Source organism: Lynx canadensis, chromosome C1 (assembly GCF_007474595.2).
Source record: "Lynx canadensis isolate LIC74 chromosome C1, mLynCan4.pri.v2, whole genome shotgun sequence".
Taxonomy (NCBI): Eukaryota; Metazoa; Chordata; class Mammalia; order Carnivora; family Felidae; genus Lynx; species Lynx canadensis.
In genome coordinates, this window is record NC_044310.1 from 21,824,150 (window position 1) to 21,846,491 (window position 22,342).

Genomic DNA, 22,342 nt, shown 5'->3' on the forward strand with positions numbered 1-22,342 from the left:
CTGTCAGCGCAGAGCCCGATGCGGGGCTTGAACTCACGGACCACGAGATCACGACCTGAGCCAAAGTCGGATGCTCAACAGACTGAGCCACCCAGGCACCCCATCTCTTGGAGATTTAAAATGCACACTAATATGTAGAGGCCCTGAGAGGTCTTACAGAGAAAAAGACATATTTACTTTTGTTTCAACTGGAATTTCATAGATTCCTTTAATTTTTTTTTTAATGTTCATTTATTTTTGAGAGAGAGAGAGAGAGACAGAGAGAGACAGAGCACAAGCAGAGGGAGGACAGATAGAGAGGGAGACACAGGATCCGAAGCAGGCTCCATGCTCTGAGCCATCAGCACAGAGCCCGACGTAGTGCTTGAACCCACGAGCTGTGAGATCATGACCTGAGCCAAAGTCAGAGGCTTAACCCACTGAGCCATCCAGCCGCCCCTCATGGAGTCTTTTAAAACAGAGAACCCCTCGTCACCTTTCTTCTCTTCTTATTCTTCTTTTTAAATGTTTATTTATTTATTTTGAGAGAGAACGCGTGCATGTGTACATGTGAGTGGGGGAGGAGCAGAGAGAGAGAGAGAGAGAGAGGGAGAGAGAGAATCCCAAGCAGGCTCCACACTGTCAGCGCAGAGCCCAATGCAGGGCTGGGTCCCGTGAACCCATGAGATTATGACCTGAGTTGAAATCAAGAGTTGGACCCTTTACCGACTGAGCCACCCAGGCAGCCCCACCCGCTTGTCTGCTTCTTTTTAATGGAGTAACACTTAGTCATCTACCATGGTCAGTATTTTCTGGAATGCACTTTAGCAAGCACTGTGTTAGGCAAGTCTCTCTTCTTTGGACCTCAGCTTCTCCATCTGAAGAATTAAGGGCTTGGGGTATCTGACCACAGTGGTGTCACTGGCACATGACTTGCCCTCCAGCTGTAAGTAACTAGAAAATCTGGATAAAATGTGAAGTGATTGTTTTCAGACATTGGGTGGCAGGCAGCTCAGGACTGATTCCCAAGAGAAGAGAAATAAATGAGGTGGGCCATGCCATCACATTGCCTGTCTGCCTGGAGGCAGTTTTCAAACCGAGGCACAGGACTAAGGGACCCAAGCAGGGCAGGGCAGTCCCCCTGATTCAAAGAGAAGGGACTTGGAGTTTGGGGGAGTTGAGCAGCACAGGAGTCTGTCCTGGTGTCATGCCTTCAATCATGAGTTAATCAGGAGTAGGAAGCAGATGCCTGGCACTGAAGGTTCCCTAGGAAGGCTCTTGTTGGCTAAGATCTGAAGGATGGATAGGAGTTCACCAGGCAGGAACAGGAGGGGAAGGGTGTTGGAGGTGGTGACAAGGGAGGGTGCTGGCATCTAGGCCCTCCTGGGAGTTCCTCACCTGCCCCGTCCAGCGCAGACCTGGGCAGAGAACAGCCATGAGCAACACGGAGGGCTGGCCTTGACTAAGCCCCTGCATGGTACCCAGGACAAGTGGAGGGAAATGAGTGGTGAGTGTGTGAGAGGGAGTGTCCAGAGTGGGGCACTTTTCTCAGTGCCACAACCTGATCTGGGTGACCATGGTGGGATGTCCTTGGGGAGGCTGACTGGGAGAGCGAGGAGTCGGTGGGCCTGGGGGGAGGGGATAGTTTTCCCTGGGTGTGTGTGTGTGTGTGTGTGTGTGTGTGTCGCTGTGAACCCCTCGACCTGTTCCCGGATTGGCTGAGGCCGCTGCACGGGCTGACAATGGAAATGCTTGCGCAGGAGAAATGCTTCTATTCAGGTGCCTCGCATTAATCTATGGAGGGGGTGGCAGCGGCAGCTAATTTGGGGATTTGCTTGTCTTTGAATGGGGGTAATTACTGGGAGTTGCCAATTGTTCCAGATTGTTCCCTGGAAGAAGGGGGGGGGGGGGCTCTCCTGGGCTCTGCTGAGCGCTGCCCCCTGCAGGCAGTGTGGTGAGGTCACAGAGGGGTGGTCCGGGCTGGGGGAGCCACAGGATGGAGTCAGGGGAGCCCAGGATCCCAGCAGGCGGGGCTGGGCCAATAGGGCCCTCCGAGGTCACGTGACCCAACGCGCTCATTTTACAGCTGGAAAAACCGAGGCAGGAGGGAAGGTACTTGCCCAGGGGTGCGCCGCGTGGGCCCAGCCAGGCTGCTCGGCCCCAGGGAACGGCCTCCATGTTGGCCATGCTCCCCCGCCCCTCCCCCATCCCCAAGTCTGTCTGGAACTCCCCAGCCTGGGGGCTGTGCGTGTCAGGAACCCGCTGTCCTTTCTCTGACTGCAGGAGACCAGCGCAGTGGTGGGGTCACTGAGGCCAGCAGCCTCCTGGGGGGCTCACCGCGGCGTCCGTGTGGCCGGAAGGGCTCCCCATATCACACGGGGCAGCTGCACCCCGCAGTGCGTGTGGCCGACCTCCTGCAGCACATCAACCAGATGAAGACGGCCGAGGGCTATGGCTTCAAGCAGGAGTACGAGGTGCAGGGCCCCAGGCCAGCCGGGCCCCCTCGCCAGGGCCTCGCCTGGCTCCCCCTCACTGTGGACCCTGACCCTGGGCAACCCTCAGCCTAGCCCGGGATGGACCTTTGCTCTGACAGTCCCTAACTCGACCTAATTTTTTTCTTTTTACCTTGATCCCAACCTCAGACTGACCTGGTTTCTCATACTCGTCCTAACCCTCGCTTGAAATCTGACCTTGAATCTTCTCGTAGTCTCCATCTGGACCCTGATCATGATCTCTATCCTCTCCCCGATATGACTCTGACCACCAATACCGACCTTGACCTCTAACCTAACACCCAGTCCGACTTTGACCCTGACTCATCCTAAGTTCCATTTGAACTCTAATTTGAAGCCTGTCCTCCCTCCATCTAGACTGTGACACCACCTTATTCTGATCTCAGTTTGCCTTTCGCCTTTATCTTCTTCCCAACTCAAACCTGGATTTACCCTAAACCTGACCCTCATTCTAACGTGTCTGTAAACTCTGACCCTTTCCTCCCCTTGCTTTTGCTCTTAGTCCTTTGCCGATAAAGGGATATACAGTGACTGTCTCAGGCTCCAAGTTGAACCCTGCCTCTGGCCCTTATCTGTGGTCCCACCTGTATCCCATTGAGGGGATGGGGTCTTACAAGGGAGGGGGGTTCTCTGCCCCATTGACAACCACTTTACTTTCCCTTCTGGCAGAGCTTCTTTGAAGGCTGGGATGCCACAAAGAAGAAAGACAAGGTCAAGGGCAGCCGGCCAGAGCCTGTGCCCGCCTGTGAGTCCTGGGGAAGGGCCTGGAACTGGGGCAGTGATGGGAGGGAGCAGGGAGGGCGAGAGCGGCCAGAGTGAACCACTTATTGAGGGCCTCCTACATGCCAAGCCACGTGCTGATTATTACACGCATAATTTTACTTGCTACCCTTAATAACCCAGTGACATGGGACATATTATAACCCCCACTTTACAGATAAGGAAACTGAGGCTTGGGAGGGTAAGCCCCCTGCTCCAGGTCACACAGCTAATACTTGCTGAGTAGCACATGACCTTGGGCCTCCTTGGTACCATAGCCCAGATTCTAACCACTGGCCTGTCCTGCCTTCTCTGGTGCCGAGAGCCTCCTGGTCAGCCCCGAGCCTCTGGGTCCCCTGGCTGTCCTGCCTGTGCCACACCTCAGGCCTCCAGGAAGCCTTCCTTCATTTCCCTAGCTCTGCACTCCCCAACCCACCCCATGGCCACCTGCTTTGTGTTTCCAGATGATCGGCACCGAGTGAAACTGCCCCCGATGCTGGGAGGCCCGGATGCCGACTACATTAACGCCAACTACATAGACGTGAGTGCCTCGCCGTCATCCCTGCTGGCCTGGCCCTGCCCACTCCAGGCGCACTGCCCAGGGCGGGGAGGGGGAGGGGTGGGCAGAAACCTGGCAGGGAATACATGGGGGTTTGCCCCCACCTCCCGCAGTCAGCTCCAGGGAGCTCAGAGGAGGGGAGGGCAGAAGAAAGCCATCAGGAAAGCTTCCCCCAGGGCAGACAGATGGGGGGCTTGAGGGAAGCAGAATGAAGGCAAGTGAGCAGACAGCTAGGCCTGGAGTTGAGGAAGGAGCCCCTCAGTGAGGGGCCAAGTGGGGTTCGCATGACACAGAGTAAGGCTGCAGGTAGGCAGGTGGCTGGACTGTGCAGGCCTCGGATGGCAGGTTTAGGAGTCTGGCCTTTCGCCTGGGGTACCAGGGAGTTGCTAAAGGTGTTCTGTGATCAGAGTGGTACTTTAAGAATAACAACTCGTGTTTATCCAGCATGTACTGTGTGCCAAGCACTGTGCTAAGCGCTTTATATGGAAGATGTCATTTTCTATCATCCCTACAATCATGCTACGCGGTAGTTAGCATGATGGCCTCACTTTACAGGTGAGGAGACAGGCTCAGAGAGGTGGAGCTGCTTGTCCAAGGTCGCATAGCGAGGGAGTGGGCAAACAGGGACTCACATCTCAGCCTGTGTCTCCAAAGCCTTTGCTGCTAACCATCAGGCTGCCCTAGCGTCCAGTGTAGCAGCTGGGTCTGGCTGGACCAGAGGAAGGGGTTAGGGACAGGGCAGGCAGCCAGGACGCCTGGGTTTGGGTGATGAATCTGCTCCCCAGGTGTAAATGAGGGTGAGGTGGAACAGGGCCCAGGGACCCTGGTCAGACTCCCCTGTCCTGACAGCAGGCCAAGTTTGGGAGATAATCGTTTCTTCACTTATCGGATGTATTTTGAGCGGCCGCTATGTGCCAGGCCTTGTGCTGGACACCAGAGATACAGCAGTGAACAAGATAGACAGCGTCCCTGCTCTCCTGGAATGTGTAGGTGCTAGTGAGGGAGACCTGTAAACATACAGACAAGTGAAATAACCTCAGATTAGCTGGGAAAGCACAGGCCAGAAAAGAGGAATGACCAGTCACACAGCGAGTCAGTGGTAGGGCCAGAGTTAGCCACAGCAGGCTGCATGGAGGTGGGGGTTTGAGCTGGCTTTGGGTGGCCAGAGAGGAAAGGGCGGGAATGGGGGGCAGCAGGAGCAAAGGAGGAGGGAGGTGTGTACGTGGGAGGCAGGACAGTCAGGGACTCTGGAGACCTCTCCCTCTTCTTCACCTCCTGGGGGCCAGAAAATATGCTGCCCCATGTTTTCCAGAATTCCTTGCCTTCTCCCCCACCTCCCATGCTCTCCCTTGACTGGGGTACGGGCCGGGCCTGGCCTCTTAGACTTGGGCAACAGGAGCCTCTTCTGGGCCTTCTCAGTGTCCCAGGTGGCTTCCCTTGGGCCCCGGGAGGCTCAGGCCACTTCCTGCTCTCCGGCCCAGCCCGGCCCCCGCTCTCCAGCCCAGCCCGGCCCTCATCTCTGCTCTGCCTCCCCTGCTCACATCGCCCATCCTGGCCACTCCTGTGCTCCGTCCATCTCCATCTGCCTCTGGCCTAATATCTGTCTCTTTTGCTTTGTACTGTTCCCTCACTGGAATCATTAAGATTCGGATAAACCGTGAAGTAAGTATCTCTCTCCCCGTCTCCTCCTCCTCCTCCTCCTCCTCCTCCTCTTCCTCCTGTCTGTCTGTCTCACCAGCTGTATCTCAGACTCTCTCATGGTCTCTAGCTGTCTCTCTTTCTCTCTGTCCCTGTCTCTATCCTCCTTTTCCCCTCCACTCGTGTGCCCAATGCCAACCGTCCGTTTCAGCAGCCTGGCCAGGGGTCACTCGGGGCTGCAGATTTGACTATCCCTGTTGTAAGCAATTCCTTCCCCTCCACCACTGCCCGGAGATGGGGCATCAGGGTTGGGGTGCTTCCACAGGCCCCAGTCACCAGCCACCACCTTCTGTCACCTTCGTCCCCCAGATCCCCATGCCCGATGAGTCTCACTAGCTGTACCTTCTGCGGGGCCCTGGGAGGGGCGGGCGGGGGATGCCGCTCTGGGTGCCCCATTTCTGCTGCTTGGGGGGCAGGGTCTTCAAGGAAGTAAGAATGGTCCTGCTGGTCCCCTTAAAACTAGTTTCTCTGGGTGTTCAAATCCCTTTGTGGTCAGTTTGCTTGAAACTCAGACCTAACCACTTTGCCGCCAATTTATCCCTACTTGGAATGTTGTATTTTGGGGGTGCAGTTTGGGTATTCTGTTTTTAAAACTTAGGTCATCTCTGGACCTTCCAGGAATATTTTTTAAAAGTCCTATTCGTCTAGTAATCCTTTAATTTGGCTTTTAATATACATTCAACCCTTGAATAGCATAGGTTTGAACTGCGCTAGTCCACATTCTTACTTTTTTTCTAAAAATAAATACAGTACAGTATTGCAAATGTATTTTCTCTTCCTTTTGATTTTCTTAATAATATTTTCTTTTTTGTAGTTTATTTAAGAATATAGTGTATAGTACCATATATCATATGAAAATATGTGTTACTTGACTGTTTATATTATCAGTAAGGCTTCCAGTCAACTAGGCTATTAGTAAAGCTTTTGAGGGGTCAAAAGTTATGTGTGGATTTTCAACTGCCCCAGGGGGTCAGCACCCCTAACCCCTACACTGGTTCAAGGGTCAACTGTATATTATTTTTTTAAAATAATATTTGATAACCTGATGGGATTGTTTGCTATTTTGTGGGTATCTTTCCATTTTACCTCCTTTTTTCTTTTAAAAAATTTTCTTTTAAAAAATATTTCTTATTTTTTTTAAGATTGTAAAAATATAGTTCATTATCATATTTCAGACAGTACAGAAATATACACATCTCTGTATATATGAAGTGAAAGGTCCATGTGGTGACAGCTGCTGGAGGACCAGCAGCTGGTCCCAGACATCCCCCTGCCCCCCATTTGGAGTGTGCTTAAACAGTTTGTAAAGGTCCCAAATTTATTTTTTTTTTAAATTTTTTTTTTTTTTTTAATGTTTTATTTATTTTTGAGACAGAGAGAGACAGAGCATGAACGGAGGAAGGTCAGAGAGAGAGGGAGACACAGAATCCGAAGCGGGCTCCAGGCTCTGAGCGGTCAGCACAGAGCCCGACGCGGGGCTCGAACTCACGGACCGTGAGATCATGACCTGAGCCGAAGTCAGACGCTTAACCGACTGAGCCACCCAGGCGCCCCTAAAGGTCCCAAATTTAAATGGAACATTAGGCCCATGAAATGCAGTGGATATACTCAGCCCTAGCGCCCCCTTTAGGAGGTGGCGAATATGGGTACAGTTGGTACAGTTCTTTTTTTTTTTTTTAAATGATTTTATTTATTTTTGAGAGAGAGAGAGAGAGAGACAGAGTACAAGTGGGGGAAGGGCAGAGAGAGAGGGAGACACAGAATCCAAAGCAGGCTCCAGGCTCTGAGCTTGTTGGCACAGAGCCCGACACGGGGGGGAGGGAGGGGGGGGGCTCGCACTCCTGAGCCGTGAGATCATGACCTGAGCCGAAGTCTGAGGCTAAACCAACTGAGCCACCCAGAAGCCCCTAGGTACATTTCTTTATATCTGAATCTCCATACAACACATAGTCCCACCCTTTTGGTTCCTTGTTGTCGCCCTTCGGTGCCCTGAGGAGACTTGGTTTAACACACCTTCACGTGCTAGTCAACAAGAGTGTCATCGGCTGGGCACCTGGCTCTGTGCCGGCACCCTCAGGCCCATCATTTCCTCTTTACCGTACTCTGAGAGGGAGGGACTAGCAGTTGGTGGATGAGAAAATGGAGCCTTAGAAAAGTTCAGTGACTTGTTCATGGCCGCACGGAGCTGGGCCTCAAGCCCAGCAGGAGCCCTCCACCCTCATACTAGACTGTGGCTCTCGCCCGGTGAGGAGCGTCCAGATGCCTTCTTGTCCGTGATGCAAGTGGTCAGTCCCCCGGAACCACCCAACGAGAGGCTCCAGGCAGCCGGGGGGGTGTGCCCCAGGAGTAGGCGCCCAGGTCACGCTGATGCCCAGGGTGTGAGGACCAGTGTGCTCTCAGATGCTGGTTTCTCAAGTGGGTGTGCTCCAAGTGATCTGTTTAACACCTGATCGTTTTACACTTCCCACCGTAGCGTTCTCTGTGTAATATAATTGTGCAGGAACGCACATGTGCAATGGAAAAGTTAATGTGCAGATACTGAGGATGATCTGTTTAAAACTTGTTCAGCTATGTACTGTATCGGCTGACTAGCTTGGGTGCTGGCACTGTGCCGGGCACCGGAGGGAGGGACAGAGATGGGTGAATCAGAAGAGATGCTTGCTCTCGTGTGGGAGTCTCAGGCACACTGCTTTTAGGGGGAGTAGCTTCTTCCCAGCTTGACCGGTGCTGGAGGTGGGAGGGCAGCCCTGGGAGCGCCTTTGCTGGGCCTTCCCCTGGGACCCCGGTTGCCCAGCAGCTCAGCCGAGGACTTGAGGCAGAGGCGGTGGCTGGGGAATTAGCGTATATCCAGAGCGGTTCCTCTAGTGAGGGCGGAGTGGCTCTGGGGCGCTCTTCACTGTGGGTAACTTGAACTGTGTTTTGGGCATGGTGTGTAGCTGTAGAGCAGAATCTCTGGGGTCGGGGTTTCACTGTTATCCCCATGCTGCAGAAGGGACCAGAGGCTCCGAGAGGCTGAGGGGCCGGCTACTCCAGTGTGTCTTGAGATCTGGCACTGGTACCACCCGGGAGCTGGTTGGGATTGCACAATCCTGGGCCCCACCCCAGACCTTCCGAATCTGAATCTCCTTTTCAACAAGATCCGCAGGAGATTCCTGTCCACGTTAAAGGCTGAGAAGTGCCTTTTTAGTGCCCAGAGCCACATGGCTGTTCTGTAGAGCCGAGCTAGGAACCCAGGTCAACTTGACTCTCCACACTCAGATTTTTTTTTTTTTTAACGTTTATTTTAAGAGAGAGAGAGAGAGAGAGAGAGAACAAGCGGGGAGGGGGGAGAGAGAGAATCCCAAGCAGGCTCCAAACTGCCAGTGTGGAGTCTGATGCAGGGCTCGAACCCACGAACCGTGAGATCGTGAACTGAGCTGAAGTCAAGAGTCAGGCGCTTAACCCACTGAGCCACCCAGGCGCCCCCGAACTCAGATTCTTAACCCCCGTAGTAAGCCGTCTGCCCTAGGAATTATTGACATCCATACTATTTGAATCTTCAGGGATACGCTTTTTGAACTTTAAAGTAGTAGCAGGTGCTAATAGTTGCTATTGATTAAGTACTGACCTTGACCTACGCCAGACCCTTGACCTACGTTACTTTGTTTACTCCTCGCAACAGCCCTAGGAGGGAAATACTGTAATTCCCATTTTGTAGATGTGAAAATCGAGGCATAGTGAAATGATAGGATTTGCCTGAGGGCACACGGCTAGCAAGAGTTAGAGCTGGGATTTGAACTCTGGCAGCCTGACTCCAGGGTTCCCTCTGCGCCAGAGTAAGGGGTGGGGGGGGGGAGCTGGGTTGTGGCCGTGAACTTGAGGTGAGCAGCCGAGCTTGATTGTTCTCTGTTGCATCAGTGCTGCGGTACTTTTTCCCTTCCCATGTTGTCTGCATTGATGCCCTGGGTGTCACGTGAGGGCAGGACCTCGGGGTTTGGCTGTGGCTTCGGAGTGGGAGTTGGGGCTGGCTCCCCTTTGCAGCCTGAGGGCTCCGGGATGGATGATACAGTAGCTCTTGCCCTCTCTTTTGTGGGAGATAGTGTAGGTAAAGTGCTTAGCACAGTATGTGATCATAATAGGGTCTCAAAAAATTATTATTGATTTTAAAGATTCAAAAAACATTTTGTCTGAGGGCCATGAGTAACTCATGTGTCCATCTGCTTCCAGCCTGAAGCCTTCATCTGGGTCCCTGGGTTCCCCAAACTCTGGATGACATGTTGCGGGGAGGGGGCACTGCCCATCTGGTTGCCACGAGGGGACTGGGGTGACTGATAAGACCCAGCCTGGGGTCTGGGGTTGATTAGGCCTCTGGGGCTTTGGGGACACCCTGGTAACTTGGGCAGGGTCACCATGGTCTTTATTTGTATCCAAACAGCTGGGCTGTAAGCTGATTGTGGGTAATTCCCCCCAGTTTGTGGGTGGAGAGACCTTTTAGGCCCATAAAGGAGTCATGTCCTCTGTGGTGTCACACTGCAGAGAGGCAGAGATGGGTTTGGACCCAAGACACTGGTGTCCCAGCTGCTCTTCCCTCCTTGCTGGGGGGCTGGGAGGGCAGGGCCACCCTGGTTTGGAGGGCCTAGGGAAGAGGGTGGACAGTTGCCTATGGGTGTGTGTGCTGCTTCTGGGACAGGAGGGCAGAGGGGGTGAGATCTGAAGGAGTGCGGGGCTGCTCCCTGGGGTCTCACCACACCCTCTTCTCCCGTTCCAGGGTTACCACAGGTCAAACCACTTCATAGCCACTCAAGGTACCTGCACCTCTGCCCGTGTGCCCCCGTGTGCTGAATGCCCTCTGCTGCCTTTCTGCCTTCGCTCTGATCTGCTTGACTCCCCGTCTGCTCCCTGCTGTCTCTCTACTTTCTGAGCCCCACTGTCTGGTTGGGTCTTCTGGAATCCGGCCAACAGTCTCTGCCCCTCTTTGTGTTTGTGTCTCCCCTACATGCTCAGCGCATGTCTGTCCATCTGTCTGTCTCTGAGGTGGTGCATGCAGAAGGGGGGAGCCAGGCTCAGTTCTGACGAGTGTGGATTGTGCCTTTCTGTGGGGGGTGGGGTGGGGTGGGCGGTTCCTGGGACCTGCTGGCTGTCTTCCCCCCGCCCCCGCCAACCATTTACTTGTCCATCCCTCCGGGAGACTTGCACTATAGACCAAGGATCTAGCCCTCCAGCTCTGCCCCCCTGGGTTTCACTCAGGATGATTGGGGTCTCCAGCCAGGCCCTCTCTGATGCTCTCAGGGCCCTCCAGGCACAAATTGGCATTGGGTGGGGTGGGCGTGGAATGAGCACGAAGCCCTCCATGGGGCTCGGGAGACTCCTGGCCTGGGGTGGTGGTGCCGGGCAGCAGGTGTGCTGGCCCTGGGTGGAGACCTTGCCTCAGGGACTAGCACCCTCTGCGCCCCAGGGCCGAAGCCCGAGATGGTCTACGACTTCTGGCGCATGGTGTGGCAGGAGCACTGTTCCAGCATTGTCATGATCACCAAGCTGGTGGAGGTGGGCAGGGTAAGCAGGGCCTTGGGGTGAGGGGGTAAGGCGGGCCAAGGGGGGCAGCGAAGAGCCTACTGAGCCTTCCCGTGGGACTCCAGGTGAAGTGCTCACGGTACTGGCCGGAGGACTCGGACATGTACGGGGACATCAAGATCACGCTGGTGAAGACGGAGACTCTGGCCGAGTATGTCGTGCGCACCTTTGCCCTGGAGCGGGTGAGTCTCCTGTCACGTGGTCCCTCCAGGGGTGCCTGCAGAGGTGGGGCAGAGTCCACCTCCCACCTGCCAGCGCAGAAGCAGGAGAGGTGAGGAGGGCTCCGCTGTCTTCCTTGGCAAGGCAGTCGCTCTGTAACTGGGGAGCACTGCTTGAGTACAGGAAGGGGAGCATTGCAGGGAGCAGTGCTGGAGGACAGGAAGGGGAGCACTGCAGGGAGCAGTGCTGGAGGACAGGAAGGGGAGGACTGCAGGGAGCACTGATAGAGGACAGGAAAGGGAGCACTGCAGGGAGCATTGATGGAGGACAGGAAGGGGAGCACTCCAGGGAGCACTGAGAGAGGACAGGAAAGGGAGCATTGCAGGGAGCATTGATGGAGCACAGGAAGGGGAGAACTGCAGGGAGCAGTGCTGGAGGACCGAAAGGGGAGCACTGCAGGGAGCAAGGCTGGAGAACAAGAAGGGAGCACTGCAGGGAGCAGTGCTGGAGGACAGGAAGGGGAGTACTGCAGGGAGCAGTGCTGGAGGACAGGAAGGGGAGCACTGCAGGGAGCAGTGTTGGAGGACAAGAAGGGGAGCACTGCAGGGAGTGCTGAGGACAGGAATGGGAGCACTGCAGGGAGCAGTGCTGGAGGACAGGAAGGGGAGGACTGCAAGGAGCACTGGTAGAGGACAGGAAAGGGAGCACTGAAGGGAGTATTGATGGAGGACAGGAAGGAGAGCACTGCAGGGAGCACTGATAGAGGACAGGAAAGGGAGCACTGAAGGGAGTATTGATGGAGGACAGGAAGGAGAGCACTGCAGGGAGCACTGATAGAGGACAGGAAAGGGAGCACTGCAGGGAGCAGTGCTGGAGGACAGGAAGGGGAGGACTTAAGGGAGCACTCATAGAGGACAGGAAAGGGAGTACTGCAGGGAGTATTGATGGAGGACAGGAAGGGGAGGACTGCAGGGAGCATTGATGGAGCACAGGAAGGGGAGCACTACAGGAGGACAGGAAGAGGAGCATTACTGGGAGCATTGTGGGAGAACAGGAAGGGGACTGCCCTTTACTGATGACTCCAAGAGGAATTGGAGATGATGACAACTGCCAGGTGTTGGTCCTTCTCTGCACTGAGCATCGTGCTGAGCTGTGACATGTGTTGGTTCCACTCTGAAAACTCTGGAATGAGGTGTTTCCATTAGTCCCATTGTACAAATAAAGACAATGAGGTGGGGTCATTGCGTCACTCAGGAGGCCACATGGCCAGTGACTGGCCGAGTCCTCCCATCTGTGATCCCATTTGATCCTCTGTAAATCCTCAAAGGAGACACTTTCCCCCTTTAGACTAAGACCAGAGAGTCAAAGTGACCTCTTGGGGGTTGCGCGGCAACGCGGTGGCAGAGGTGGGCGATTGGCAGACAGGTTTAGGCATCAGGCAGGCCCTGGCCCCTTTCCTGTGTCGTGCTCGTCTTGTCTAACCTCGGGCAAGCAGTTTCTTCTCTCTGGGCCCTGGTTTTCTCGCTGGTACAATGAGTCATCAGTACCCATTCGTAAGTTTATCACTGGGATTAATTGAGATCCTGGGGTGAGATGCTTACCCGGCAGGTGTCTAACGGATGCCAGCAGTGACTCTGCCTGTCTCCCCAGAGAGGCTACTCTGCCCGGCACGAGGTCCGACAGTTCCACTTCACAGCATGGCCGGAGCACGGCGTCCCCTACCACGCCACAGGGCTGCTAGCCTTCATCCGGCGCGTGAAGGCCTCTACCCCACCTGACGCCGGGCCCGTCGTCATCCACTGCAGGTGAGGCACCGGGATCCCCAGAAGAGGACTGGGCGTGGTGGTGTTCAAGGTCCCAGAGGGAGACTAGGCTTAGGTTCATCCTGCTTAGAGACGGAGGAGAGACTGACCCCCAAGGGCCCCTTGAGCTTTGGCTCTGAGGTCGGCACCCTCATATGCTTCCCAGGACCTGCAGAGGCCCTGGGCCTAGAGGCTAAGGAGGCGCCGGAGACAGAGGGGGCTGGGGCTTGGTGAGGCACCAGGCAGGCTGAGTTCTATCTGCTTCTGTTCAGCAAGTGTGCATTGCACACCTGCGTGCTAGGTTTGGCCCAGGTGCTGGGGCGGGGAGGGGGGGGGTTTGCTTTCTCTTCTCCAAGTCCCATGGGCTCTTCTCACTGCTTGGCTTTCACACCCTGTGCAACTCCTGGCCCTCACTCCTATCTGTCCCCGGTCCTGCCTTGCTCGGCTCCTGTGACCCCGGCGGCCCTTCCTCTGCTCTGCTTCCTCTCTGGCTCCACATCTTTCTCTTGCCTCTTCAGTGTCCTGTCTGGTTCCTGCCCCCACTCCCCTCCTGGGGAGCTTAGCCTCTAACCCTGTGGTTTTACCGATTCCCCGACCCAAAGGTCCTTGGCCTCTGTATCTGTCCTGGCTCCTCTGCTTGGATTCCGCTCAGCTTCCCAAATACCACGTGGCAGACTCAGTCCCTCCCTGCCCTGCCCCCCACAGACTATTTCCATTTGGTGTCTTTAGGCTTCTTTAAGATACCATCTTTAAAATAAGACTTCACTGAGGTATAACATACTTAAAGCAAAGTGCACACGTAATAAGTGTATACCTTTATCAATTTTCCATAAATTGAACACACCCGTGAAATCACCAGCACTGTTCAGATCAAGAACTAGAACGCTAACAGCATCCAGAAGCCCCCTTGAGCCGCCTTCCCGTCTGTACCCACCTGCTCGCTCCTGGAGCAATCAGTATCCTGCCATCTCAAGCGTAAATTCATTTTGTGTTTTTGAATTTGCATAAATGGAATCCTACGGTGTGCACTCTTTGGTGTCTGAACCTCATGTACGTAAGATTCATCCCTGTCGGATCACAGGCTACTGGGTGACTCACCCACAGTGTGTTCATCCATTCTGCTATTGATAGGAATTTGGGTGGTTTCCAGCTTTGAGCTATTATGAATAGAGCCACTAAGGACATTCTATTGCCTGTGTTTGGGCCAGCAGACGCGTGCATTTCTGGGGGGTACGTACGTGGGGTAGAATTGCTGCCATGTAAACATTCCGCTTTTAAGTAGATACTGCCAAACCGCTTCCCGTAGTGGCGGTACTGATTTCGCCCCCGGCAGGGGCGTGTGGAAGACCCACTGCTGTGCGTGCCAATGCTCCGATGCCACCATTTCGAGCCTGACAGCTTGGTGTCATTTTTGTCCTCTCGCTCCGCCCCTCAACTCTGCTCAGCTCTTTCTGACCATGAGCATCCCAGAGATGGGTCTGACCCAGCCCAGCTCTCGAGGAGCTCCCAGTCAGGTCAGGGAGACAGCCACAAAAACGACGACCGCGTAGCAGGAAGAGGGTTTGATAAGAGCCTGCCCGAATTACTCTCGGAGCTCAGAGGAATGATGTCGGGGGAAGGGTTGGGGAGGCTCCATTGAGTATGCGAGCGGCTGTGAACGTGTGGGGCTTTGAAGGGTGTGTAGATCTGGGGCTACCCAGGAGGCAAGAACATTCTTGGATGAAGCTCTGAGCATCACCTTTGTCCTCTCCCCAGCTAAGTTGCTACCCTTCCCCCTCTCCCCTCCTGAGGCCCGTCCCCAGCTCTGTCTTGTGTCACCTTTCACCACGACTCCTGCTGCAGACTCCTCCCTGGCTCCTCCTTGCTGGTGCAGTGGGGTGTCTGTCTCTGTCCCCCAGTCCCTGTGTGGTGTAGGCATGGCCAGGCACCCCAGAACCCCTCTTCCCTTCTTGGTCCCGGGCTCCCTCCCCAGGCTCTGACGGGGCCCCTGGCTGCTCTCTCCCCAGCGCGGGCACCGGCCGCACAGGCTGCTACATCGTTCTGGATGTGATGCTGGACATGGCGGAGTGTGAGGGCGTTGTGGACATTTACAACTGTGTGAAGGCCCTCTGCTCCCGGCGCGTCAACATGATCCAGACAGAAGTAGGGGACGCAGCCCTCCTCCCCTCCCCTCTCCAGGACTTGGGTCCCTCGTGGCGGAACTCAGAGCTGGTGGAATGTGTCAGAGGGGTGTCCTTGGGGCTGAGATGCCTGAACTTGGCCCGCCAGCCTCTTAGCGTCTTCCCAGAGTCCGCACTACTCTGTTCATTCGGGTGAGGTCAAACAGCGGTGGGCCAGGGTCAGGTTCTACAGTCAAGATCCACTCGTGTTTGCTCTGCCCTCACCTCCAGAGCTCCTCACAGGGTTATTATAGAGATGAATATGAGATGAGTGAACTTACCCATGAAAGTTGTTTCCAGCAGGGTTGGTCCAACCTGTAGTAACACGTGGTTGGGCTCCAGCACCCCTGCCTCAACCTTGGGCTCGCTTCCCCCTGCCATCACCCCCAAATCTCTAGGTCCTGGTCCCCTCCTGGTTCCTTATATTCTCTCCTCCTGTTCCAGGAGCAGTACATCTTCATTCATGATGCAATCCTGGAGGCCTGCCTGTGTGGGGAGACCACTATCCCTGTCAGCGAGTTCAAGGCCACCTACAAGGAGATGATCCGCATTGACCCCCAGAGTAATTCCTCCCAGCTGCGGGAAGAGTTCCAGGTGGGGCATGAGTGTGTGTATAGGAGTGTGGATGTGGCTTGTGACTCTGTGTGTGTGTGTGTGTGTGTGTGTGTGTGTGTGTGTGTATTGGGAAGTCCTCAGTGCTATAGGCGTCATTGAGAGCCAAGAAAGAGGGACCGAATGGGGCTACTGGGAAGGACTTAGAGACTGGCCTTGAACACTGACATTACTTCTCCAAGTTTTGGTTTTCTTATCCCGGAAAGAAAGTCAATATTGCCCCTGCAGTGTTTGTACTCTCAGGATTTGCAACTTTGGTTGCTGACAAAAATCCAACTGCATGACTTTTGTAACGGACAAGTCTGAAGATGGTGCAGCTTCAGTTATGGCTGGATCCAGGGGCTCAGATGATGATGCCAACACTTAGCCTCTGCCCATTTTTAGTTCTGCTTTCTTTGTTGTCGGCTTCTCGGACCCATACCCTGGCCGCCCCCAGCAGTGCCAGGCTCGTGTCAGGAGACTGGAGAAAGGACTCCCAACAGCCCCAACAGAAGTCTTAGACCAGCCTCTCCGGTGCCTTCCCGGAGCCAGTCACTGGGGCCAGGAAGATGGAACACATTGATGGGCCCAGGAGGGGTTCTGGGGGTGAAGCCACTCTCAGCATGTCATGTGACTGAGATGGGGGAGGGCTGGTTCTCAGTGGGCAGGCGGAGACCCCACATGTCCGCTGCAGTCCAGGTTCCCGCGAGGGTTCCGTGGGGTGGCACCTTCTGGATACCTGATGCCGTCCAGCCAGCGTAGGCTGGTGTCATAGGAAATGCTGCCTGTGATTCTTGGGGCCTGTTGGGCTCTGGGGATCATGAGAGACTGACTGGGGCTCCCCATTAGGGACCCCCAAGGACAAGAGAAAGAAGCCGGGACCCCATCGATCAGGCTAATGAGGCACGAGGTGGAGGAGATAACCTGGAGTCCCAGGCTTGTGGCAGCACAGGTGCCTCGGACTTGCGTTTTGTTCAGACGGGGCTGACCATCTCTGCCAGGCCCCCGGAGTCCGCTTTGCAGAAGACGTGGGGCTTCCGGGCTTGTCTTCTTGAAAGTGCCTGAGCAGCTCGTAACGGTCCTCACTGTGCCTCGCACGTCTGGAGCCTTGCATGTGCCTGGTGCCGTGCTTGGTCCTTGGCGTCATCTCTTTATCTTTCCGATAGCCCCTCGCGGCAGGAATATTATTATCCCACTTTACGGCTGAGAAAAGCAGTGCTGAGAAGTAGGACAGCTTGTCTAAGGTGATGCAGGGAGCAAGGAGGCAGACTCGAGTCTCCGGAGCGCTGTTCAGAGCCTGCACGGTCTGGAGGCTGGGAGCTTGGGGTCCCTGCTCTCTCTCCCTTCTGTCCGGGCCTCAGGTCTCCAACCATAAAATGGGGTTAGTAGCCCAGCTCAGTGTCCTTCGGCGGGAGCTGTGAGGAGGCCCAGCAAACACTGGATGTCTATACTCACCCACGCCCACCCTGTTGCTCCTTCCACTCCTTTAGACGCTGAACTCGGTCACACCACCCCTGGACGTGGAAGAGTGCAGCATCGCCTTGCTGCCCCGGAACCGAGACAAGAACCGCAGCATGGATGTCCTGCCGCCCGACCGCTGCCTGCCCTTCCTCATCTCCACCGACGGGGACCCTAACAACTACATCAACGCGGCCCTGACTGACGTGAGGGCTTGGGGGGGTGGGGTGGGCTCTGGGATTCCCGCACTGGGAAGTATCTGGGAAGGTTTGGGAGCCAAGGGGGAAGGGCCGAGGGGTCTGGTCGGGATGAGGTCAGGGCCGGGAGTGGCGTCAGTGCCTGTGACTGGTCTGGGGCCCTCAGCTGGGGTCTCAGACCCTTCACCCATGGAGTCGGAAGGGACGTAGAGATTTATTTATTCAAAAATATTTATTGAACTCCTACCAAGTGCCGGGCAAAGACCATACCCTTAAATCTCTGCTTTCCTGAAACTTGTATTTGGGTGATGGGTTAGGACAGCCAGTAAGCAAATATACACTGGTAATTCCTACAAAAAGCAACCAGGCAGAAGAAATATGTAGTGTGGGGTTTGGAGTGTGTGTATATGACGATTTTTGATGAGGTGGTAAGGAGGGCCTCTTTGTGGAGGTGACCGTTAAGCAAAGAGCACAAAGAAGGGAGGGAGAGAACCATGTAAATATTTGGAAATTTGTTCTAGGCAACAGGAATAGCACATGCCTAGGCCCTGAGGCAGGGAGCAAGCTTGGCCAGCCTCTAACTACCATGCCCAAGTTCCCATTGCCACAAATGTGAGAACCTTTTGTGGTTAGTTCCAAGGGCCGTGGGCTTGGGCACCAGAGGCCTGGGGGCTCACCCTATGAACTCAGGCCTCAGTGTGCCAGCCAGCCTCTAAAATGGGCCACTGGAGGCAGCCTGGCCCCGAGGGGAGGGCTGTTCAGCCCAGGGTGGGCAGAGTGGGAGGACAGCCTGTGGGGGTGCTCAGGCCCTGTCAGGGGTGGCGAGCAGGCCCCGCTGAGTCCCGGTTTCCCTGCAGAGCTACACACGGAGCGCAGCCTTCATCGTGACCTTGCATCCACTACAGAGCACCACGCCTGACTTCTGGCGGCTGGTCTACGATTACGGGTGCACCTCCATTGTCATGCTCAACCAGCTGCACCAGTCCAACACTGCCTGGGTGAGGCCTCTGCTGCCCAGGGCCTCGCTGTGCTCAAGGGCGTGTCCCAAAAGCCCAGGGTCGGATCCCAGATGTACCACCTATTTGTTGAGTGACCTCAGATGGGTCTTGCTCCCTCCCAGAGCCTTGGTGTCCTCTTCTGTAGAGTGAGGCTTTCGGATGGGAGGGAAATAGCTGCTTTTTATTGAGTACCTGCTGTATGCCAGGGACTCTGCTTCACACTTACGGGCTTCAGGTGAGAAGATCAAGACCTAGAGAGGTGAAGTGACTTCTCCAAGGTCGCAGAGCTGTGCCCCTACCCCAGGCTGCCTTCTTCCGGAGCCTGTGGAACTAACTGGCCGTGGTGGGGGCCTTTAAGGCAGAGTAAAATTCCAGCCTCCTTACTTTTTGACTGTTTGATCTAGGGTAAGTTCATTGGCTCTTTGAGCCCCAGTTTCTTTTCTGCCTGGCACACAGTAGGTGCTACGTACATGGCAGGGATAGAGATGATGCAGTTGCTGCTGAGGTTGGTCCAGACACTGGCCCAGTGGCCTCAGCCTGGGGGCCGCCCCAGTTTCCTTCTGGGGCTCCCAAGGCTGGCTGGCACTTCCAGGAAGTGCAGATGTTCAGCCTGCCAGCCACGCCTGGCCCTGTCCCCTCCATCCCTGGGCCTCTCTTCATCTCCCTGTCCTAGGCGGCCAGGAGGATTCCTGTAAAATGAGCATGACGGTCTCTTGAAGGCTGAGAAGCCTTGCTAACTGGGCTCTTTTTGAGTTGGGCACTTGGTATAAATGACCTAGGACTTCCGGGTGGTGGGTTCTTGCCCCGGGGCAGGGGTCTGGAGGGAATCCGGTGTGAGAAGAATCTGCCCTTGCTGAGGTGGAGGGGAAGGACCCGGAGGGAGGCTCACACAGACGTCACTCAGTGTTCACCATTTGCTCATGCATTCAGCCACCTTTTCCCACTGGCCACTGCCTGCCAGGCCCTGCAGCAGGCAGTAGGGAAACAGAAGAACATACAGCCCCCCCTCAGATATCATGGTCCTGTGGGGAGTGGGGCACAAAAACCAACAGTGACAGCACAGAGGGAAGGGGCTGCCGTGGAGCTGGTCCTGGGACGTGGAGAAGCCTGGGGGGATCATGTATCAGGGAAGGCTTCTGGAGGTGATACCTGAGCTGAGACGTGTAGGAAGGTTAGAGTTAACTAAGTGAAGATAGGGCCGGTGAGTGATCCATGGAGAGGGGGGAGCACCATGTGTAAGGGCCTGTACTAAGGAGTGGCCAGGACCCCGGGTGAAGAGAGGAAGTTAGGGTCCTCTCTTTGTGGGCGTGGTCAGAGAGGGAAGCAGGCAGAGCCGGGAGTCCTCTGGGAGGAGCTTGAGGACTGTTTCACAAATGGGGAAATGGCCCAGAGGAAGGAAGAGCCTTGCCTGGGCTTTAGGCAGAGCTGAGCCTCGAAGCTGGGGCTCTGGACCTGCTGGCCCGGAGGACCTGTGTCTGTATGTGTGTTGGGGGGGGGGGGATACACCTCCTTCACCCCTCTGCTGTCTCCAGTCTAGCCTGGAGAGGAGGGGGCATTTAGGGCCCTGAGGCTATGGTGGGGCCCTAGGGAAGGAGTGGGGGTCCTGAGCTGTGTTGCAACCCCAGGGACACCCCAGCTCTGTGAGCTGATGCTGGGGAGCGAGGCAGCAAGAGAGACGGCTGGGGGCAGGGGTGATGGGGTGGGTGGGGGTGACCCGAGGCCTGGCCCTAGAAGGAGGCAGCCTCACGTGGGGATGTGTGTGTGCGAGCGTGTTAGGTATAGCTGTGTAGCTGCACAGCAGGGATTGTTAGTGCCCACCTAGGAAGGGTGTGTCTTTGTGCAGAAGGCATCGGGGGCTGGTGTGCACTGTGCTCTGATGGGTGAGTGGCGGGGACGGTGGGGGGGGGGCACTTTGCAGGGGAGTTGGGAGCGAGTGAGTGGGTCAGGGTGTGCGGGAGCCCCAGGGCAAGTGTGGAGGTCTGGGCTGGGTATGAGCGGCGGCGGCCGCCCTTGCCCCCTCTGCTCAGCCCTCCCTGTCCGTCCATGCTCTTAGCCTTGCCTGCAGTACTGGCCGGAGCCCGGCCGACAGCAGTATGGTCTCATGGAGGTGGAGTTCGTGTCGGGCTCAGTGGATGAAGACTTGGTGGCCCGTGTCTTCCGGGTGCAGAACATGTCTCGGGTGAGTGAGCCGGGAGCCCTGTGGCGAGGACCCGAGGGGTTGCCAGGGCAGCCTCGTCAGACCCTCGTGAGGTCACCACAGGGTCTCGTGACCCCTGTGCTCACACCCCCTGCTTGGCCGCCCGTGCCCCCAGCTGCAGGAAGGGCACCTGCTGGTGCGACACTTCCAGTTCCTGCGCTGGTCCGCCTACCGGGACACGCCTGACTCCAAGAAGGCCTTCCTGCACCTGCTGGCCGAGGTGGACAAGTGGCAGGCGGAGCGTGGGGATGGGCGCACGGTCGTGCACTGCCTGTGAGTGCGGGCCCTGCTGCGGGGTGGGAGGAGGGGTGGGCGCCTCAGGCCCAGTCTGAGAGAGGGCCTCACGGCTGGCACTAAACCCCTCCCGGGTGGGGAAGGCGGCTGTGGCCTGCACTCTGCGTGGCTGTGCGAGGATGGCCCTGTCTTCCCTGGAAGACTCCGCTCGGTTCCAGGGTGTAGACTCAATGCCGAACAACTGCCCGGCACTCTCCGTGTGATGTGTGACTTTGCCAGTTTAATTAGAGTCCTGTCAGAATTGTTCACTGCGTGAGACAGTAGCACCCTCGAAGCCAAAGAATTTCCAGTCTTTGTCCGCGCATGCACACGTGCAACTTTTTCATTCATTCCTTCACATGCCCCCATTCATAAATTCTCGTATGAGTGTCTGGGTACGCTCACTCCTTTGACCGCCACTCCCTCCTGCTTTTAGCTTTTTTACCCTTTTAGGGCCAGTCTAGGCATACTAGATAGGGATAGGGAGCCGAGTCAGGCAGGGCCGGTCCTCAGGGAGGTTCTAGTGGGAGAGTAGTGGGAGAGACCCCTTGAGATGGCAGCTGAGGGCCTAGTTTATCCCCCATCTCCCAAGGGGAGCCCTACACCCCGAGGTCACAGGGGGCAGAGGAGGGAGAGCACAGGGGATAGGAAGTGTCTCTCTTAGCCTCGGAGTGTGGCTGTGTACGTGTGTGTGTGTGTGTGTGTGTGTGTGTGTGTGTGTGTGTTTTCACCTCGCGTCTGTGTTGCTGGGGGTGACTGGTGTTCTCGGTGTTCATTTTCCATCCTGCTCTCCGGGTTTTGCTTGTCGCTCTGCGGCCGTCCTCTGTCGCTGTCTTTGTCTCGGTGGATTTCTCCTGGAGCGTGTCTAGCCTCCTTTCCCTCAGAATCTGCTGTCTTCCTCCGGGAGGCTGTCTCCTTAACTGCCCACAGGATTTGGATGCCAGTTTTAGCCTCTGACTTCGCCCTTCTGAGCTCCCAGACCCCTACTTCCTGGGTTCCCTAAGCCCCGCCCCTTACCTTTGGGCCCCCTGGCTCCTCCCTCCTGGGCTCCACCCCTAACCTCGGGGTTCCCTGGGCCCTCCCTCCTGGGTTCCCTGGCTCCACCGGTCACCTCTGGGCTCCCAGGCCCTGACCCTCCTCCCTTTTGGTTCCCCGGTTCTGCCAGTCGCTTGGTTTTCCAGCCTCAGGCCTCCCTCTCTTAAGCCCCACCCCCAAACCTTTCGTGTGTCTCATTTAGGAACGGGGGTGGCCGCAGTGGCACCTTCTGCGCCTGCGCCACAGTCCTGGAGATGATCCGCTGCCACAACCTGGTGGACGTTTTCTTTGCTGCCAAAACGCTTAGGAACTACAAGCCCAATATGGTGGAAACCCTGGTGAGAGGCCGCGTCTCCCTGCCCAACTGCTTCCAACTTCCTGGTCCATGCCAAGCTAGGTCCCTCTGTACCCACTG

General features: G+C 55.9%; 1 protein-coding gene across 6 annotated transcripts in view; it reads left to right on the forward strand.

The window, feature by feature from the left end:
• PTPRU (protein tyrosine phosphatase receptor type U) overlaps nt 1-22,342 on the forward strand; it is an 81,859-nt gene that overhangs the window by 58,107 nt on the left and 1,410 nt on the right. For 3 of the 6 annotated variants that reach the window (XM_030327983.1, XM_030327985.1, XM_030327987.1), the window contains 15 exons: nt 2,263-2,453; nt 3,162-3,237; nt 3,716-3,792; nt 5,455-5,472; nt 10,256-10,292; nt 10,943-11,040; nt 11,124-11,240; nt 12,868-13,022; nt 15,026-15,161; nt 15,623-15,772; nt 17,260-17,433; nt 18,282-18,422; nt 20,476-20,601; nt 20,735-20,892; nt 22,130-22,265. In XM_030327983.1, the coding sequence (XP_030183843.1) occupies nt 2,263-2,453; nt 3,162-3,237; nt 3,716-3,792; nt 5,455-5,472; nt 10,256-10,292; nt 10,943-11,040; nt 11,124-11,240; nt 12,868-13,022; nt 15,026-15,161; nt 15,623-15,772; nt 17,260-17,433; nt 18,282-18,422; nt 20,476-20,601; nt 20,735-20,892; nt 22,130-22,265 (1,790 nt within the window). The remainder of the gene's footprint in view (nt 1-2,262; nt 2,454-3,161; nt 3,238-3,715; nt 3,793-5,454; nt 5,473-10,255; nt 10,293-10,942; nt 11,041-11,123; nt 11,241-12,867; nt 13,023-15,025; nt 15,162-15,622; nt 15,773-17,259; nt 17,434-18,281; nt 18,423-20,475; nt 20,602-20,734; nt 20,893-22,129; nt 22,266-22,342) is intronic. The other 3 variants (XM_030327984.1, XM_030327986.1, XM_032594241.1) reach the window with 1 other exon arrangement.